Consider the following 20,688-nt stretch of genomic DNA (forward strand, 5'->3'; position numbering starts at 1 on the left):
CTCAGTAAGTTAAGAGCATAAGGGGAAAAAAAGGCCCTTCTACTCTCATACTGAAATCACAAGTTCAAGATTCCCAGCAGCATTTACAAGAATCTGTTTTTTACTGAAATGCTGAAAGTATATGTATTTCAATGTCAATTGTTTTAAACTGCTACTGCAACAGGAAGGACTAGGTTCTGTTCTCTGTTGCAATTTTTTTTTTTACTGCAGGAGACAAAAGAATACAGTACACTGCATTTTCACTGTGATACAAGAGTTTAAAGGAAAATTATTTTGACATTTTTGCCCTAAACTATTCAGTTAACTACTCAGATTAAGTCAGAGAAGTCTTACTAACACATACCTTCAGCAATTCAACTGATACATATAAAGGTGGAAGCAGGTGAACAGATGAAGGAGATAGTTATGTTAGATATTGTATGAATAGATAGAGTAAAAAGAACAGTTTCTGTACTACTACATATATTGAGTAACCTAATTTTCTTAGGCCAGAAAACCTTCAATCAACTTATATTAAAAAAGAATATCAGCAAATTTATAAAACGCTAAATACTAACGTAAAAAACCCTACACCGAAGCAAACAAAAAGCCAGCAACAAATAGCCAAAAAGGACTAGCTTAGAATAAATCCTGTGAAACCAGTCCAGTCTCCTAATCTTTGACAAAACACAGATGATGCTGTAAACAGCTACAAAGAGAGATGGAGAGCTACAGAGATCAACAAGGAAGTAAATCTGAATGTGTGCTCAACAGGAATCAATTTTTCGTATTGATCTATTTGATTCAGCAGTCTGGACAACAGGGTAGAAAATACACATCAAGAGTAAAGAGGAACTGGGAGAAACTAGGAACTCTTGGCAGACAGAAATAGAATTGATCTGAGCAAGCTGGAGTAACAGTTCAGCAGAAATGAAACTTAAAACGCCGTAGTAGGTTAGGAAGAAAAGCGTGTAGATGCAAAATATTATGGACAATTGACTAGAGAGCAGTACTACCAAAAATATGAGTGAAGTAGCAATGCTTCATAAAATGAATATAAGCAAGAAATATGGAAGTACTTAAAAAAAAAAAAGCAGAAAAATATCTGAACACAGTCCAGAGGACAACTTAATGAAACACACTAATAATCTTGTCAGTGGAACAAATATTTACTTCCAAATGCATTTAATTTTAACCAAACAAGCAGCAACCTATTAAGACAAATTCCATTTTAAACATGTAAGCAAAACACTAAGTCATAGTTACCTGGGGTAAAGATCCAAATAGAACTGCCCTAGCATTTCTCCTGTTGATTTATCCTTTACTGTATAAAGAGTAACACTACCGTGCCAGACATGAGCACCTTCTATTTGCTCAAATTCAAGCCCCAGCAGCTTCTGGTAAATATTCAGTAAGCCTTCTGTAACAGCCTCAATTGGGAAGTATTCCTTCAGTTTTTCTTGATCTATGGAGTACTTCAGCTCTTCAGTTTTGTTCATATAATAATGAAGATCCCATGCATTGATTCTTCCATCATAATCAAAGTTTCTTTCTTTACATTCCTTTTTCTTCAGATCTAGAATGAATCGTGTTTCTTCCTCAACCAATGGCTTTAGCTTTTTACTCAAATCATCTGAAAGAAAGATTGCCTTGGAGTCAACTTTCATGTTCCTTACTATAATGTGTATTCCTATGAAATACACTCAACACTTCAAGCACATACTCCAGTACTGGATGTTTTCCATTCATTGACCAACACCAAGGAACATCTGTTTTCTTGTCCTAAGAAGTCTTAGTTGCAGGCATGCTGTAAATGATACAGTATTCCATGTAGGTCTAGGAGTGGTGTGAAGGGTTTTGGTAAATTAAGACTTTTTCCAAGACATCATAAATAAAAAGTAACACTAGACACTTACACTTGAATCCTTTAATTTTACCTCATGTAATCTCAGTATTCCTCATACATTTCTTCAGCAACAGCCAGACTACAACTACTATTAGTTAGTGGAAGGAAGTACAACACAGAATTCAATACTTCTAGCTAAAGTCCTCCAAAAAAAACCAAGAGACTCAAGAATTCTTGCCTGTAGGATGGCTGGCTTCCAGACTAGCCCTTGGATATTATGATTCAAAATTTTTCCAATATAGCCTTCATGAAGCAGACATATTGAATTAAAATATTTAGGCTTACTGAAACATACTGTACTTTTTCTCTTGTAACTATTTCTGGTTTATCAGAAACTTTTTTCTTCATTAAGAATTCACATTAATGATCATTGTTGATACCTAGAGTGTAAAATTTAGGAATTGCCACTCCTGTTTCTAGGAAGGCTGTAAGGCGTTAAATGCATTTACATGATTTAAGTACTGTTTGCAGCTTGTACTGTGCTAAATTCAGAATATATCACAGGAGAGAATGCTCTTCTTCCTAGACGTAAGATCACCTTATGCACATTTGATTTAAAACATTAATAGATAGGAACAAAGTAGAGCAAAATATACTGTCATGCTTGTAGCTGAGGATATATCAAAAGAACTAAATTAAAAGTGACAATTAATCTAAAGTACATTCTCCCTCTGTGAGAATTACTACGAAGCATGATATTTATGAAAAGTATCTGATCTCAAGCTGTAAAAGTCGATGCTAAATTATGTGTGTCAGCTTCAAAATAAACAAAAACCCCACAGTATTACAAAAATATAATGGATAAAGAAAGTCTAAAATACTTCAAGTACACTTAAAATATCTAACATTTAATAATAAATCAAAAGTATTAGGTAATTTTCAAGTATACTGATAATTATTATTGCCAAATATGGATCTGATCTCATGAAGGAGCATTTCAAGAGAAATGCAACAGAATTATATGTTCAGAAAGGGGGGCATTTGAATCTTTTACTGAAGCATAAACACAAAAATCCACTACCAATAAACATACCTTATTTTTGCATTAATTTATTTAGGTGGGTTATTTGTATGACACATCATACATGTCCTGAGTGGTGTTAGGACACAGTAATGAAGGAAGACATACTATTCTGTGGAGCTACATAATTTCAGAAAGTAGAGGTTAACTCCATGTCCAAGAGTCCGCTGACATGAACAAGATGACTCTAAATTAATTCATAAACTACTATGTTTAAAATTTTCAAGATACCTCTGTTTTCAGATCAAATTCCATTTCAGGGATTTTGAATTCCAGATTTAATCCATCACTCCAGAAAAAATTTTTTTATTCAGCTCATGGAAATTGCATCATCACATACAGTAATCTTTCATTATACTTAATGCATTTCATTATACTGTATCAGAAGAAGACACCAAGGCTACAGATGCACAAGAAATTGGGAACAAAAAGCTGCAATTCTGATGCAGCCTCTTGAACTGATAAAATTGCTTAAGCTGCACATGTTACTCTGGTTCTAAATTAGGGTAACTGCATTTTGGGGCAGAGAAAGACTTAACCACTTGCTTATACTGGCTTTCACAAAGCAGTTTTTCTCAGAATTTACCTTGTGCTTCCTGATTTGGAACAACTGCATTAGTATACCTTTGCCCTAAAATATATATATGCCAGAACAGAGACATCAGAGTTCCTTTTCCAGCTAAACCTCATGGACACTATGACCTAGTTATGTATTTAAATTCATCTTGGCTGAAGAGACATGTTACTACATTAAATATACAAGTATTACTTATAAATATGAACAAACCTAAGAAGGTTGTTACGTTATCTGTGCTCTTCGCAGTGTTTACTTCCAGGACAAAGTTGGCATGTGTATTATAACCAAGAAGCTCTGCTACTTTTGCCCTTAGTGGGAGCAATTGCTGCAGAATTTTTGTGTTCTCCTAAAAAAGAAAGCAGGCAAATTTGTAAAATGAAACCAGAAAACACATTTTATCAAAACAATTATCTCAGTAATATCTGTAATCCTATGAAAAGAAAACATTTCAAATTAAACACTTAAAGGTTAAAATATAAAATAACCTAAGTTTAGCTAGATTCTTGGAACAGTTTTTTTCTCAGCATTTGACTGCAGGTAGCTCCTTATTATAACTTATCTTTCTAAATTAATCAAAATATACAGCATTTTCTTTTAGGTTGTGAAGAGTTTATTTCCTTTATCAATCACTTACATGTGAAAGATAATAAGGAAATTGCTGAGAGCAGGCTTAATTGCTTGTAAGTGGTGAAGACAGATTGCTAATCTATTGCGCCAAAGTTTGTTTGCAAATTTCCCTCTTTTGCCACTCTGATAACAGCAGTCAGAGAAAGATCTGAAACAGAAAACCCCAAACCTTCACCTAAATATGTTTAGGAATCCTCGAGAAGCTGAAAATGTAATTGTGTAAATCTCTAGTTCTGGAAAAGTGAGATTTGTCAGGGGAAAAAAAAAATCAAACACTAGATTTGAAGATTGTCACACAGTTTTATCATTAAATCTCTTTATGTGTGTTGACTTGCAAAGTGTTCAGTACCTGGTGCCATTTTATCTTATCTTGTACTCATCACATTTCCAAGCATTTCAAGCACAAAAGCTCAACTCTACTATTGTTCTCTAATGCATGGCTGGTACAATTGTCTGAATGACATATCCTCTATCCTTTCAATGCTTTTTTTATTTTGTACCTGTCTAGTTGTGCGTGTATACAGAAGCCACAATCAGACATCCTTTTCTGTGAGGAAAGTGTCAGTAAGCATCTGCAGAACACTGTAGGGAAACTTCACAAAAGATTGAAATCCCACTTGTATTAACAGAACCCCTTGAATATTAAGATACATACAATTACACATACACAGAGGCAGATCATCAATTTCTAAGGTCTCAGGACATCATAACAAATTGGAGCAAGGCACTGTCAAAAATCACACTGATAAGTTTTGATTCCAAAATACTCTACAACGTGCAAAACTCAAATATAACATTTGAATGTTTACCTCCCTTTTTCAACTCTGTCACAGCACTGTAGAACAGTCAATACTCAACATACCTCTTTGCATCTCGAGTTAAAGGCAGATTCCATTTTTCTCCTGGTTTCTGAAATGCAGCACTTCTTCATAATAGGAAAATAGTGGGGATATTTTAAAGTAACTTTATATTTGTCTTTCTCAGTCTTCTCTAAACTGTTAATAAAGTCATCAGGAAGGCCATCTATAGAATACAATTTAATAAACAATGTTTACCAAAATTATCTACTCCCCCCTGTTTTTGTGAGACTGCTGCATTTGTTTTGCTGCAGTCCACTTTGACATCAGACATCTCCACAGAAATACACCTCCTTTTTTACAACAATTTGCTAAAACTTTTACAAATTCCACCAAGCAAAACAAAATTTGGAAACACCTGAGAGCAAAAGAGAAATACATGTATGACTACCAGATAAAAACTAAATTACATCTATAAATCTCTGTTATTAGAGCACATTTTATGTGATGCCCTTCAGATAATGAATCCCCAAATTCTCTGTCACATGATTTCCCTAGCTTGGTTTAAATTACTGAATTAGTTAAACTTTACTGCAGGACTAAAAAAGCTTTTCCAGTAATTACACAGGGGATTGCTTGATGATAACTGAAAAAAGGTACAGAATAAAGTTATGCTAAAGAAAGTAGGACCAACATGCTAACTTGATGCAAGGCAAACAGCTCAGGAAGCACAAATACATGAAGACATCATGAACACCTGCAAAAGATAACCCGAAATTGGTTCTGGAGAAGGACTAAAAAGGAAACAGAAAAGACTGTGAAACAGTCAGAATTTCACTTGATCTAACCATCACTCATTGGGCAAAAGTCAGTTACTCCAATAAAACTGGAAGGTTGAAAAAACAGAAACAGAAAGCATCCTACTCACCAAGTTCTTCCTTAGAAAATACAAGAAATGTGTTTTCCTCATTCAAGTTTTTGTTAAAGTCTATACACAGCTCATTCAATTTTTTCTTCATTGTCTTTATTTCCTGTATCAGGTATAAACTGAACTTAGTGGAAAAACAAACATCAAAGTTGGCAATTTTTATCCTCCACATGAGTAACATTTCATTTTTTTCAGATAGGCTCTCTACTAACCAACAGTAAATACCAGGACTGAGCAAATAACACACTGCAGGTAGCATCATACTTCACAGCCTGTCAGTCTTCCTTTTATGTTTCTTTTGGTCCAGAGCAATATTGTTGCAAAGGGCTGTCACTTGAACATTTTAAACTCAGATTAGAGGGGACTGAACAGATTGAACGCATTCACTAAATAGTTTCATGTGCTAACATTCAATTATTTTCTTTTATTTGAAAAGCTAAATTACAATTTTAAGTGTAAAAATATCCACTAAAATCAATGAGAATGAAGGGAGTAAAAAAACATGTAACCTACTCAAAAACACCGCTTTGGAATTGTACAGAAAGAAGAGGCTGCTCTCACAACACAAGGCCGTTCCAAAACCTTTTTTAAAACCCTGATATTCACATTTCTGAAACATTTTCTAATATATCTCATGGCAAGTTTCTATTTGAACTTGACAGTAACACGTAAACATAGTAGTTCTCAGTAACAGAATGCACACCAAATATAAAACTTGGCAAAGACTACCATTAGCCAATTTTTAACCTAAATATAATTCAACTATTGTCTCCCAAGGAATTTCAAAATACCTTTAGAGGCATCAGTAACTCCTAAGCTATGAAAATGCACATCAAACTGTTCTCACTAGCTGAAGGATGTGGATGAAGAATGATTGTTTTCTACAAAGGATTAAGTCTATTCAACAGTCAGAAATAAAGGTCACAATAAAGTCAGAAATATCACTCAGAATTTGAGGATAACTATGTTGGCATCTGCAGAATCCCAGAAGATAAGAGGCTAATGTGTTTGTCTCAAACACCACCAGCAGGATAGCTGTGGCACCAACCAAGGACTGCAGGTAACAACAGCCAAGGACTGTTGGCAGTAACACGCTGTGAGAAAGAACAAGATGTGACTGGACAAGGGGCCATAAGGAGGTAGGACAGCACTTTTCTGGGACAAACGTCCTTGATCTACCTCCTGGAGATAAGCACAACTCAGTACAGCACAAACACAGGAATGAGGTGGAGCAACAGGCCTGGAATGCAGAGAGGGGGAATAAGACCACCAAAGGCCCCCACAGCCCTCTGACCCATTTCTAGAAGAGTCTAAACAACAGACTGTGCATGATGACTAATTTACGCAGAACATGCAAAACTTTTCTCCAGGGCAAGGAAAGCTTGTCTATAAAACAGTATCCCCACCCAAGCCCAGGCAGCACCTCCAGGACTCTGGACACCTAGTCAGCTGGATTGATGCTGGAGGCATGAATGCTGATCTCTCTTTCTCCGTTTCTTCTTTCTCTCTTCCCCTCTTTAATTCATTTATATGTCTTTTCCCTTTCACTCTTTTTATCCAAAAAGATTCACACCCTTTTATCCAAAACCCACTCCCATGTGCTTATACTAGGTCAGGGACTAATGTACCAATTCCCACACCAAGTACATAATTTACTAATAAAAGTTTTTTGCAGACCCTCTGATTTTGTTGTTCGTTTCAACCATAAGCACCTATATGAATCTTGGCTGCTCCCTTCCTCTTAAGGGTGCGATGCCACAGCATCTCAGATGCTGACAATTTTACTTCCTGTTTTCCTGAAGTGACAATTGCTTTCTAAGTCAGTTCTCCCTTAACGAAGAAAAATTCTCAGAGCAGCTTGTTTTCTCCTTTAACCTACTGTGATTTTTTTTTTCAGGCTAAAGGCTAAAATCTTGGGTAGATTTAACAACATCAGTTAACTGAAACTAGCTGTGTTTTTGCAACAGTTATACATACTTTTGAATAAAAGTGCAGGCTCACTAGTAACATTTTTTTGAGAGGTCTCTTCCCCAGAAATCTAATTTAGGCATTCTCTATAATCATAATATATAACAAAACTTTTTCAGCTAGGCTTCTTTTACTCTCAAGGTTATGAGGTGATGCATACCACCTCTATCCACTGTGTACCATAGGTGTCTTATCAGATTAGTTTAAAAACCTTCAAATTGAAGGTTTTTAAAGGATGGATCTGGAAGTAAGAACAGTTGAGAGCAGTAATTCAGCAGGTCCAAAAGCATGAAGTTCAAATATATGCTTAGTACAGCTAACCAACCATAAATTTATCCCTTCAACAGTTTGTAACCTTTGCTTTATAAACAAATAGTCCATATTTACTTTCTGCACTTCTTTAGGAAGATGGAGTCCATTTCTTCTCCCCACTTGAACAGATTTCTCTAGATATCGCTTTGTTTCAGGCTTTACATTTTCAAGATCACAGGTTTGCTGAAATGACAGTATAGAATAATTGAATTTATAACACATTGTAAGAAACATACCAAGCATTAGAAGGGTTTGAACAGAGCTGTTCCTTAGAACACTGTCATATTAAAAAAGGAAACATCCTGGATTTTAGTGTGAAGAACTTCCCAAAAACAGGTACCTTACACAATAGTATTCTTACATTCATGTAGAATGTTTTAAAAATCATTTTCTTTTACCAAGTGTCTCAGCACATTTGCACGCTGTCATAATGGCAAGCCCTTTCAGTTTACAGTACAGTGCACTTAAGCTTCTTCTGTAGAGATAACTTTCTTTTACATAGTTGAAGAAAATCAGTGCTATAAGGTAACACTATACCGTAAAAGTCAGAGGAATTGAAAAAAACACCCCAAAAGATTAGAAGTGTCACTTAAGATTATCAGATGGCATGAAATTTGGGCATATATGTCTTCTTCAGAACCAAGCTACCAGTGACAACAAATAAAACAGGATCACAGAGTATTTTGAGTTGGAAGGCACCCACAGGGACCATCATCTTGAACATACTACACACATGAAGCTTTGGAACTTTCCAGAACTTTTAGAATCATCATAGTTGATGATTTTATATACCATTTCATACTTTTTTTGGAAGACAGAGTAAGAAACAAAACCTACTTAGAATTCCATGAACAAAACCTGCAGCAGCTGTTTACATCAGGCTGTTTCCTGAGGGCCCGTGGGTGGAGAAGACTGGCAACATTCTTAAGCATGCCTCTACTAGTCAGCATGTGCAGATGTTAGGAGTAACAAAATTTAAAATGATAGTTTCACTACCAAATTCACCTTTATTCCAAGTTTCAGACCTCAAAATACAAGTTTTTCAAAGAATAAGATCTGGAGCATATTCAACAACCTAATTTTATGCAGAATTTTTTTCCCCCTAATGGGGAAAAGGAAGTGACTCCATTATTCTAATATTTTCTTAAATTAAATATAAAAACCTCAATTATTTTCCTTCACCAACAGCTCTTAAATTAAGCATAATTTAGAAAGAGTACTATTGTTAAGTTAGAAAAGTTAAAGAGCTAAAGCATTCAGCATGTCACTGAGGTCAAGCAAATTTGCTCATCTCTTAGCAGACTGTGTTATAAATAACATGAAGTGTGAGGGATCTCATCCTCCTCACTCCATTTTAATCTGGCCCCATGCAGGATCATGAAACTGAATTAATCTACTTGAATTATTAAATCCCCAGTGAGGCCATGAAAAACCTGATTTAATCCAACTGTTTACCACTTCATTTGAACTGACAAAATAATTTCAGCAGAAATCTGAATTCTGTTTGTGGGAAGTTCTTTCTTCATGTGTTCCTGGAGCCCAACTTTTTAACTGAGGGTTTCTAAGAGGAGAAGGCATTAGAAATTTAGCAAAAATTAATAAGAACTTAATGATATGGAAATAGCAATATTTGACCAGTCTGGGACTACTGGAAATTTCACATTTGTTCTAGAGCAGAACTCTTACTACTTTACAGTTATTATGAAGTTGATATATGCTCAGAGGTTGCATCTCTGCAAACTAATACTAAAATATGCTTGCATGCTGCAGTTAAGAAAAATCTCTAAAAAAATTAAATGGAGACTTAAGCAAAAATTCTAACTGTTACAAAGGTCAAAGATTGCTGCAAGGGAAAATGAAGTAGGAAAACACCAAAGGAAAAAAAAAAATTTAAAGAAATAATAGTAGTGAATAACAGCAATCAATTTTCACTACCTACTGTCAGATACTCCTGTAAATTAAAAATAGATACAGAGATATGTTAGATTAGTCCTCAGTGTATCAGTGTATTCTATAGTGGAAGGTGGGGAAAATGACAGTAGGTAATATATACAAATCAAGCCATTTAATTACTAGCAATAGAGCAGGGGAAAAAGAAAAAAAATCAACATAAAGTACATGGGGGAAAATACCAACACAAGGCACTATCTGCCCAACACACAACACAATGTACTCAAAATGGGGCTATTACATACTTCCACAAACATGTAACAAGAATACCCAGCTACAGGAGAACACTTGAAAATTTCCCTGGAAAACACAGCAAAAGAAGACAATGGTAATGGAAGGCACTTTAGTAAGGTTCTGCAAGCATTATTTTAATTCCCAGTCAAGCCTGCAAAAAGCACAAATGATGACTCCAGGAAACAGGGCTCAAATACCTTATGAGAATTACAAGAAGATTAAAAATCAGTGGGGTTGAGAGGAAAAATTCACAGCTAAAGCACAGAAAAATATATATTTTTTGGTTATCACATTAGATAGCTTCCTTGCATTACCCTTATATTGCACTTTTTAGAAAATTATTACTAAATGTCACTAGACATATTTGAACAAAACCAAATATTCTTTCTATTTGTGCTACAAAATAAACAGTACAAATGAAGACTAGGAGATACATATAGGTGCTCAATTACAAGAGAAGCTAAACAGGAACACAAAAGGGATAGAAACTAGTTCAACAGTAAATGCATCTTTTAACTTAGTTTTATTTTGAGGCTGAAGAAGAGGATACACTGTAGTTGTCTATAACTAGCAGGTCAAAAGCAGTAATTTTGGAGGTCAAACCCATTCATACGTTCTCATTAATCTTCATAGCTTAAAACAACTTTTAAACTTAAAATTCTCAACTTTTTCAATAAAGGATAACTTTGGACACAAATTCAAAAGCAGTATAAGCCAAAATAAGTAGAGTGCTATATTGCCTCTTTTCTTCGTTCCCTCTTGCAACAAAGTCAGGTAGCTCAGCCAGTAGAAACCAAAAAACTCTTTTCCTAATAGCTTTCCTTCTGTTAGTTTAGCTTCCCTGTACCAGTTCATTGGAAGACTAGACAAAAGTCAAAGCTATTGCAATGGAGAGAGAAGGATACAGAGATCTAGATATGAGAGGCAAAGAGTACGAACAGCATGACACACTGTTCTGTGTTGTACAGCCGTGTCCCACTGGAAAGATTTGAGTGGCACAGACATAGAAGAAACACAAAGTCATCTTAAAAAGCATTGTGTATACCAATTAATTTTAGATACATGTAGATGCATTTCACAAGTTATGCTGACATAATGTTATTTACCTGTAAATAAACAATCTTCTGAAACACATCTTCTCTCATGCTCATCTCCACATCAAAATTTGACAGTTTTTTGTCAGCTTCTGTACTTGCTAAGCGTATCTCTTTGTCAGGGGAGACATGCTGGGGAAAATCCAACATGCTTCTTTCCACTGTTTACATAAAAGGCAATGAATACAGAAGGATAGACACGCTTTAAGGATAAAGAACTTCCCTCTTCTGACATTTATAGAAGACATAAGAAAAAAGTATTCAAAGCAACCTGACACATACAGCAAATGAAGCAATTACAGGTAATGTAAAACTGAATAGGTGAAAGGACAAAACCACATACCATTGTAACAAACATTTTACAGAAGATTTCTAAACCCCAAGCCTAATTATCTCATCATCTTCTACAAAATCAGCTGATAAGTATATAAATACATTAGAAATGGTTCATCTTCCAAAAGTCATGTAAGTGAAGACTGACGTTTTGTAGCTGGCACAGATGCTTCCATGTTAGCATTTAAAGTCAGAAGCTCTGAATCTTTCAAACATGCCCATCTGTCCTGAAGTTATTTTTACATTGTTATGAGCACAGTGTCAAATCCCCATGTACTGTACTCTTCTGTATTTAAGGAGAAACAACATGGCAAAGAGAGAAGCTGCTGTCCACGCATTCTGAACTTCTAAGAGATTGGAAGCTGAGTAATATTAATTTTTTAGAACATACTTTTGAGATTAAGTAAATCCTTGCCTATTAAAGGTATATCACATTTTACAATGACATTTAATAGAAATCCTAAAATAGAAATGAATTTGCTTAATTAAAAATCAAATTATAATGTCTCTACCATCCACCTTTCCAGAAGCAGATCTTAGAGTAACAACATATTAGCCTGATTTAAAGCTTTGTAATTTTAAGTGATGTGCAGTCATTTTATCAAGCTCCAAGACAGTTTCAGAAATGCAAACATGGGCATGTGGTTCTTCTTTAAGCCCATAGGAAACTTTCCCCTTCACCTCCTGACCTTCTGCCAAGATGTTTCAAAATGATAAAGTGAGTTTTGGCAGCTTCCAAGTGAAATTTAAGGTCTGTTGTCATCTCTGTCTTTTTGGATAATAAGTTCCAGTTACCGGGGTAGGTCTTTTATGTGAAAAGGATACACAGGCCTTAAATTCCAAGGTCCTAATGGTAGTCTTGCTGTGGTAATGCATCCCTGTGCCATGGGCTGTTTCACAGCAGGTCATAATAATTTCACAGCTTTGAAGATCAGCGTTAAAAGCTTAAATGTGACCCACTACTGCATAGGATGTAGTGAAAAAAGTACATCTTTCATGAAGTCTTTGTGGCTATGCTGAGAAGCTGATGGCCACTATTTTCTGAGTCAAACATAGATTTTCATTCTATTTTAATGTAAGGAAGAGAGTTCTGTGCCTTGGTGAAAATATGGTATATTGGAACATCAGTAGAATTAAAACTGAATCTGGCAGCAAGCTTTTTGAATGAAGATTACTGTCTTTCTGAGTATGGCAGCATAAATTCCAGCCAATTCACTGGATGAGCCTAAACTGCAATTTCAAGTAATGTGAAATCCACACGAATATTACAGTACAATCATTTGAGCTGCAGGCTGCTCTTTTCTGCTAGGCAAAGATTTTGCTCCAAGCCAAGGTGGCTGTTTCTAGCACATCTGTGGCTACAGTAGATTTTTTTAAAGCATGTAAAAGAACTTGACATCTGTTACACTCACTGTTTTATAAGCAATGCAGCCACCATCTGAAAGGTTTTTCTAAACAAAGATGCCCAATATGCAGTTTGTATTTTACCCATCTCCTCTGACAATTATTAACAAATTAACTGAATTACCTGTGTTTGACCATTAAACCCCACCCACATATTGGTATGGCATGACAATTCATTCAGAACAATCTAGATGTGACTGCATGACCAACCTCTCCCTGGATTCTTCAAGGCCTCAGAGGCCACAGTTTAAAAGTGAGCAAGTAAAAAAGTCTTCTTTCAATAACACATTCAAAAATTCCTCATTCTCAACCATCACATTTTCTCCACTACCAGTTTATCAACCTTTCCATTACTCCATTCAACTTGCTTGTGTCAGATTCCGCAGTGTCCGAAAAAAATACTGCTTACCACGTTTAATGCTCTACACATACCACAGACACTGCAGTCTACACTCCTGCAGTGTCCCCTGGCAGCTGCACACAGTTGGAAATGTACCTGGGTGAAGGATCACATGCAAAACTGAAACAGGTGACTAATGCAGTTCTCTGAGAGGACCTGAAAGATTATCAGAACTCTTGAGAGGCCTCTACACATTCGACACCTGAACAGCAGGGATCAAAATTGTAAGCAACTACTACCTTTTCTCAATGTTTCCTTACGTGCAAATGGAATGGTTTATGCAAAGAATTACAGAGAACACACACTAACCTGCATATTCCACTTCTATATCTGCCAAAGGCCGTATGGTATTTTCATGTGTTACCTCTTCAGTTTCAAGCATCCCGACACTGTCATATACATGCTTTGTTTTCCTGATTAGTTCTTCTGTTCTTGTTCTAATTTCCTCTGGTGACAGGTCCCATCTCAAAAGGTTTCGTCCTGATGCTATGTATGAAGAAGCCTTGAGCTGGCTCGTAATTTCTGCTCCTAATGTCATTCTCAACACAAGCTGTGGCCCAATGGACCTGAAAGAACAAAAATGATCTCTGCATAACAAGATTCCAGTTCAAGAGACAGTTTATAGTAAACATCAAAAATCCAGCATCAGAAATATTTTTAGAAGGAAGAACAAAGTGCTTTTTAGAGATGTTATCTTTATCAATTAAATCTAATTTTAAAAAAAAATCTGCCTTCTACCTTTTCCATTTAGAGTATGAATAAGAGCAAATAGGGCCAGAAACTTTTGTATTGACAAAACCATGCAAATTAAATTACGACTCAACCCTCTAAGGAAAACAGCATTGCACTTACTGGAACTCTACAGAAGTAGACAGTATTAACATTTTTGAAGCGAGGAATAAAACCCACATCATGATTTGCAGATGACAAAGAAAAGAACTGCAAACTTGCACAAAATAAGACATATAAAAAATACCACTTGATCATATTCATTATAGCAAATAATTTTATATTTCTACAGGATAATCAGCATGGGAGGAAACCTCCTAGTTGTTACTCACTTGCAAATTTATTCCTTTAATTGTTGTAGATTTTAAATAGATAGTTTCACTCTTTTACCTGAAGAGGTACGTTCCTTTACTATGATTTATGTATTAATAATCTATCAACTGTAGTTCTAACCAACTGTATTTCAGCTTCTTTCAGCTAGCAAAAAAGCTTACATTCACACTGATCTTAGCGTGCTGAGCAATCAATGGTTGCCTTTTCCTAATTTTCTTGGCAGCATTCAGAAAAAAAGTGGCTTGGAGAAATGAGTACAAATATATTAAGACTGAAACTGGCTTCAGAAATATGGGTTTCTACCTTTCCACCCTGTCAAACCAACATTCAACTTGATTGTATGAAGGAGAAGAATACAGAATCAGGCAACTGACTGAAGTGGGACTAATAGAAACCTACACAGCCAACAAGATGTCCAACCAGTGACTATATTAATAGCTCAGTTACATATGAAGTCCTTTCTTGAGGAAAATAGTAACTTGATGGTAATTAAAAGACAGCTAGCATTTAAGTAGTAAAACCTGCTGCAGGGTTTACTACCACAGGAGGAACCCTGGCTGCCAGGGACTTCCTATCTGTCTTCCTATTTCAGCCACATAATTAAAAAAAAAAATTATAAATTTAAAAAAGCACATGATGTTATGGTAATAATGACCACTTAAAATTTTCAACCATAACTAAAGAAATACATAGAGATCTTGCTAATAAAGGATGTTTACTTAACACTACTTTACATTAAGTAACATTTTCCCTTAACACTAGCCACTGTACCTGTATTGATTTTATTGTAAAACCTGTCTGGTATGTGTAAGTGCACAGAGAGGTTTTGGCATACAATGCAGGGCATGGAGAATGCATAAAGGACAGGCAGTTTTAGCCTGAAGGAATAACAAAGCAGAAGAGTGAAATGTCAACAAACTGAGAAGGGCTGCATGCACGGCTTCTGTTTCAAGGAAGGCAAGACTTTTTGTCAAAAGTCTTCCAATTCTATAATATAATTTCTCTAGAAATAGCCTAACCAAAATTACTTGATGCAAGACAAAACCAAAAGACAACATTTCTATCTACGCTTTATGTTGAAACTTTATTTTCCTTGTTACCACAGATTCATCAAATCTTCCCATTCCAGCGTAGGCAAGTTGTTTACTTTTCTCTTTAGTAGCATACAGACACATCAATCTCCAGAATATCGGTAATTTCACTTTGAAAAGGAAGTGTGAATAAAAAACATTTGTTCCACCTCTGGTCTCTTTCTCTGATACCAACTGAGTTCTGGCACCAATGCTTTAGTAACTTCTCCACTGGACTACTGAAATTTTGAATTCCAAATAGAAATTTAGGATAAATGAAGCTGCTCTCATGACAGCAAAAGCTTAAATATTAACATTTTCAGAATGCATCAGTTTCTCATCCCCAAAATCTACTGAACTCCACCCTGAATCTACAAATCCATTAAAGAACAGTACTTCAGTAAGTCATGAACAGATTCTCGGTGGACTGCCCTGTGTCTAGTTTTTCACACACTGCTAGTACAGGTCTGATACAACCTCTTGGGAGCTAAAGGGGAAGCTCTCCAGAAATTTGTTCAAGGTTCTGAACTCTACCCCACACCACCCACACCCCAGAACATCAGAAAGACTACACAACGTTTCAAATTAAAGTCAAAATAAAAGTAAAGGGGAGTCAAAAGAAAACAACAGCCTGAACAACATAAAAGTATGCTAAAGTGAAGGATACAAAGTAGCTACTCTTTTTAAAAGGGAACCTATAGCTTCTGGTCATTCAGTATCTTCACCTAGAAATGTAGACAATACAGCCCTACCACCGACCAACTACATATCATCCAAAACAAACACTGAAACAGTCACAGCAGCAACATATTACATCAATTTCAGACTGTCCAACAAGATCTATTAATAACTAAAGTTGGACTGAGTTCATGAATTGGGATGTAGGGTCTCAGATTACTGCAGAACACTACTTTTAAATACTAAAAAAAGATGCCATCTGATTTTCTTAGTATATTGGCTAGTTTAATTAAAATACATACCTATGAATTTGAGAGCTGTATAAATTATTGCCATAAATGCCAACAAGTTGTTGTCTACCTGTTAGAAACAGGAAAACAGAACTCCCCAGTTTTGAAATGCTGATACCTTGGTTGCTTCTCCTGATAGGAAGATGCACTCATTTATGTAGATTAAAAAAGGCAGTACATATTAGAAAGTTTTTCTAACTGACCAAATGAGATGGTGGGCCTTCAAAAACTGTAACATAACATTTAATGTAAAATCAGTTGCTACACATAATTCTTCATATAATCATTTACAGACATGTATTGCTACCTTCCTACCAGTCACTCAGACTGTACTAAGAGCCAAATTAACTGACATCAGCTTAATAAAAAACTGTGCAAGTAAATATATTTGCACAGGTGAAATCCTGGCCATTTCTTTCATGGCCTAATGTTTTGAATTATTCATCTACATAAAACTATAAATAAATATATTCCCAAAACTCTATGTATCAGACTGCAATAAAAATGGTAATTCAGTAACTTTGTTCAAAAAGAAAACAAAGAAACAACGCCAAGGTCATAAACAGACCACAAAGAAACAAGAAAGAAGCATGTAGCTAAAATAGCATGAAGTTCAAAAATACTCTGCAGTTACATTTGTCACGCTATTAGAGAGAAAATATTAAATTGTATCACCGAGGGAAGCTTTAACTTCCCAGATATATAACTGGAATATAAGTTCTATTAATAATGCTAGGAACCAAAAGAACAGCAAAGAGTTTTCTTCAAACACTGAACTAAGCAGGCACAATTATATTTTAGGCTTGCTTTTGGTAACAGCAGCAACATTACAGAACAGCCAACTACTGCTTGGACTGAGCAATCAGAATTTGATTCTGTTTGAAGCAGGATGTTGCTAATGCCTAAACTGTTTCAGCTATCACTCTCAGTTTTCTCTGGTGCAGTGTAGAACACTAGAGGGATCTAAACAAGCCTGGGTTAAGTATAAGGTTCGTCCAGCAACAGTATTGCCTTAAGACACCTCTGTCAGTGTTCCTCCATCGGTTGCTTCTTTCTGCCCTGTACCCCACTCCATCAATGGCATCAGCACAACTGTTGCTAGGGTCATACTTAGAAAAGATGCAGGACAGCATACAGGTGAAAAATAAAGTGGACCAAAAACATCCAGGGGGGACAGCTTTTTACCAACAGACCAGTTCCATCACCCATCTGATAAGTGACTTCAAAACAGCTGTGTTGGCCTAAACAAAGGATAAAGAGTGTCAATAGCAACATAAACTTGCACTACTGCTAGAAACACATATGAAATGCATGAATTTAGTCTAGCAAAAAGAGTCTCAAGATGATTTCTGTCATTAAGCATGTCATTTAAATGCCCTAAAGTAAAAAGAGCTATTGATGCTAAGAGGCAATACAGGCCTAAGAACAAATCAGAATAAATTGGTCAGGAATACATGAAAGCTAGAATTGCAACAGACATTTGCAAGCATCAGGGCAGTGAGATTCTGAAAGAGACGCCCAATAAATCCCAGCAAGTGAAAACACCCTATTTATAACATGGTGCTTGACCAGCTTGTAAAAGGTATTAAGTTACTTGGTTACCTAAGGTAGCATGGGACTAGATTTGATCACCCCAAATGCCCTTCCAGTCCCTGTGTTTCTGTGAGATCCTTCAAAATTAACATACCTTTACTTATATTGCATTTTTACAATAAATATCTAACTGGCCTCTGTTGGCAACTTGCACTGGCCTTTTTCTGGGGTGAGTCCTATGGCACCTAATAATGTCAGTGGAATGACATACAGGGCAGACTGAAATATTTTATGCATTTTTGCAGTGCTTTGTCCATTTAGGAGAACATCAGGAGGAAAGGCACGCAAGGTTTCATTTGGACTTCCAGCTATAACAGAGATTATTAGACACACAGCTGTTTTCACAAACTATGGTATTAATCTGCCAATCCCAAAAGCAGTAAGAATGGTCTTTTCTACCAAAGCAGTGTAAGTTGATAACACTTCAAAGCTTAGTAGCTACTTCTAAAAGAAGATTTTAAAGAATAAAGCAAAGCTTCTAAGTTGCAGATTGCAATAATTGCAGAAGGCCAAGTAATTTCTTTTACCAGCAAATCTACAATTTGATTACTTGCTGCTTCTGGAAAATATAAATTTGATTCGATTTTAGAAGAGGGAAGAACCTTTATAATACTCTATTACACCAATCAGTGGCCAACATAACTGCTGCAAAGACAAACAGTGCAACTGAACTTACAGACTTGATTTCTAACTTGTGCAGTATCTTAAACATATTAAACATTTGTGTAAATCTGGTTTTGCTTAGAAACATTTTCTGTGACTGAAATATGTGCCAAGCAGTCTTTTGTTGGCATGTTCCATTAACACTATTAAAATAAAACAAGAAAGCCACAATCTGTGAAGAAGCAGCAGGGAGGCATAGCACCAGCTTTAGAAAATACAGACAAAAACCTGCAAGCTTGTCCACAACACATTCCTGCTACTGACAGGCACTATATAATACAGTCAAGATTTAAGCCTGCTGTCTCATTTAAGTCTGATTACAACTTGATAGTTGTAATTCCACCCAAAACTCTTTAACGGCACTTTCAGTTTTCAAATTAAACTTCACCTAAACAGTATTAGTCACAACAACAAGTACAATTTTACAGAGTAGAGTAAATGAACTAATATATTTCTGGGAAAAATATATACAGACCAATTTATTGTACTTGCAAACAGATTTGACAGTTGTAGCCACACAAGAATCAGGGTATATTGGATTCATGCAGGATGGAAAACTATATTCTCTCCTGACAAAAGACCTGAGATAACAGCTTCAGAAATGAAGTGAGAGCCAAGATTTTAAAAAGAAAGACAGAGGGGTCTGTGTGTGGGGGTGTGTGTGTGCAGATTCAGATAATTTAGTTATTGAGTTTTTAAACACTGTCATTCAAATAAATACAATTAAGTTTTTCTTGCTGGGCTTTATGTATACCTTCAGAGAACATTCTTATGGATATAAGTAAGAGCAGATTTCCAAATCACTCTAATGCCATCAACAACTCTTTCAATCAGTAACATACAGTATTAAAAATGCTAGAGTTTAAATTCAAGAGCAACATTTTGGTCTATTTTTTGAAACAGCATATCTTAGCTAAACAACACTTCCTGGTCTTCCAGGATGCAGGAGAAGCAGTGCTGCATGCTGGAAAGCAGCACTGTGTACGTGAAGACCATACCCACTGGTTACCTGCAATCAATATCTACAGGGGCTCAATGTTTTGACTCCATCTAGCGGCCTCACCAAAACGAAAAACAAAACAAAAAACTAGACACACCCTATTAAGGCAATATAAAAACGGACAGCATTTAAATGATATGCTTAATGACAAAACTGACAGGACAAGCTATTTGGTACCCGAGTAATATGCCATACATCAGCAGTTCCCTGGAAGTCAGACGCAAGTGCTACCAAACGTGCAAATGACAGCAGACAGGCATTGTTTAAGCAAAGTTTTTAACAGTCAAGCCTCACATGAAATGGAGTTTTTTAAAACATTAAAGCAAATATAAAAAGGATTTCAAAACCAAATCACAATGAGTATTCAGCACCATCTAATTAAATGCACATTACAGTTGGTCTGTTTCACAGGATAGGCTTTAAGAAGAATATAATGGGCTAAAATATTTGTATTATTTAGAAATCCTTAGTTTTTGCTTGAATTTTAAATATACTTTCATACTGCTTTCAGTTTTGACTCACAACTTCAGACAAGAAGTAACTGTGTATCTTACAGTAAAGCAAGGACAATATCAACCAAAAGAGAACTGAGTAGCACAAGATAAAAGCAAGAATGGAAAAAAAATCCAAGACAGAACCACCAGAGTTAAATGGATCAAAGATAATCACAGGGCAATATTATTTCAGCTGAGCCAAAGGAATGAAACTATAACCCTTCAATACAAATCATAACTTTTTCCTGCCAGACAAACACATCTGAAGTCCTTTTTCCATTTCACTTCTCAGTCCTCTCATCTGTTTG

The 20,688-nt window shown here is 35.7% G+C and overlaps 1 protein-coding gene across 3 annotated transcripts in view; it reads right to left on the reverse strand.

The window, feature by feature from the left end:
* NLN (neurolysin) overlaps positions 1–20,688 on the reverse strand; it is a 38,957-nt gene that overhangs the window by 12,610 nt on the left and 5,659 nt on the right. For all 3 annotated transcript variants that reach the window (XR_005603791.1, XM_010395339.4, XM_039566633.1), the window contains exons 2-8: positions 13,840–14,096; positions 11,406–11,554; positions 8,191–8,298; positions 5,836–5,938; positions 4,973–5,133; positions 3,694–3,829; positions 1,246–1,612 (exon numbers count right to left, since the gene is read on the reverse strand). Coding sequence is in view for 2 of the 3 variants with exons in the window: in XM_010395339.4 (XP_010393641.1) it covers positions 1,246–1,612; positions 3,694–3,829; positions 4,973–5,133; positions 5,836–5,938; positions 8,191–8,298; positions 11,406–11,554; positions 13,840–14,096 (1,281 nt within the window). In the remaining variant the exon portion in view is untranslated. The remainder of the gene's footprint in view (positions 1–1,245; positions 1,613–3,693; positions 3,830–4,972; positions 5,134–5,835; positions 5,939–8,190; positions 8,299–11,405; positions 11,555–13,839; positions 14,097–20,688) is intronic.

The sequence above is a fragment of the Corvus cornix genome, chromosome Z (genome assembly GCF_000738735.6).
Source record: "Corvus cornix cornix isolate S_Up_H32 chromosome Z, ASM73873v5, whole genome shotgun sequence".
Taxonomy (NCBI): Eukaryota; Metazoa; Chordata; class Aves; order Passeriformes; family Corvidae; genus Corvus; species Corvus cornix.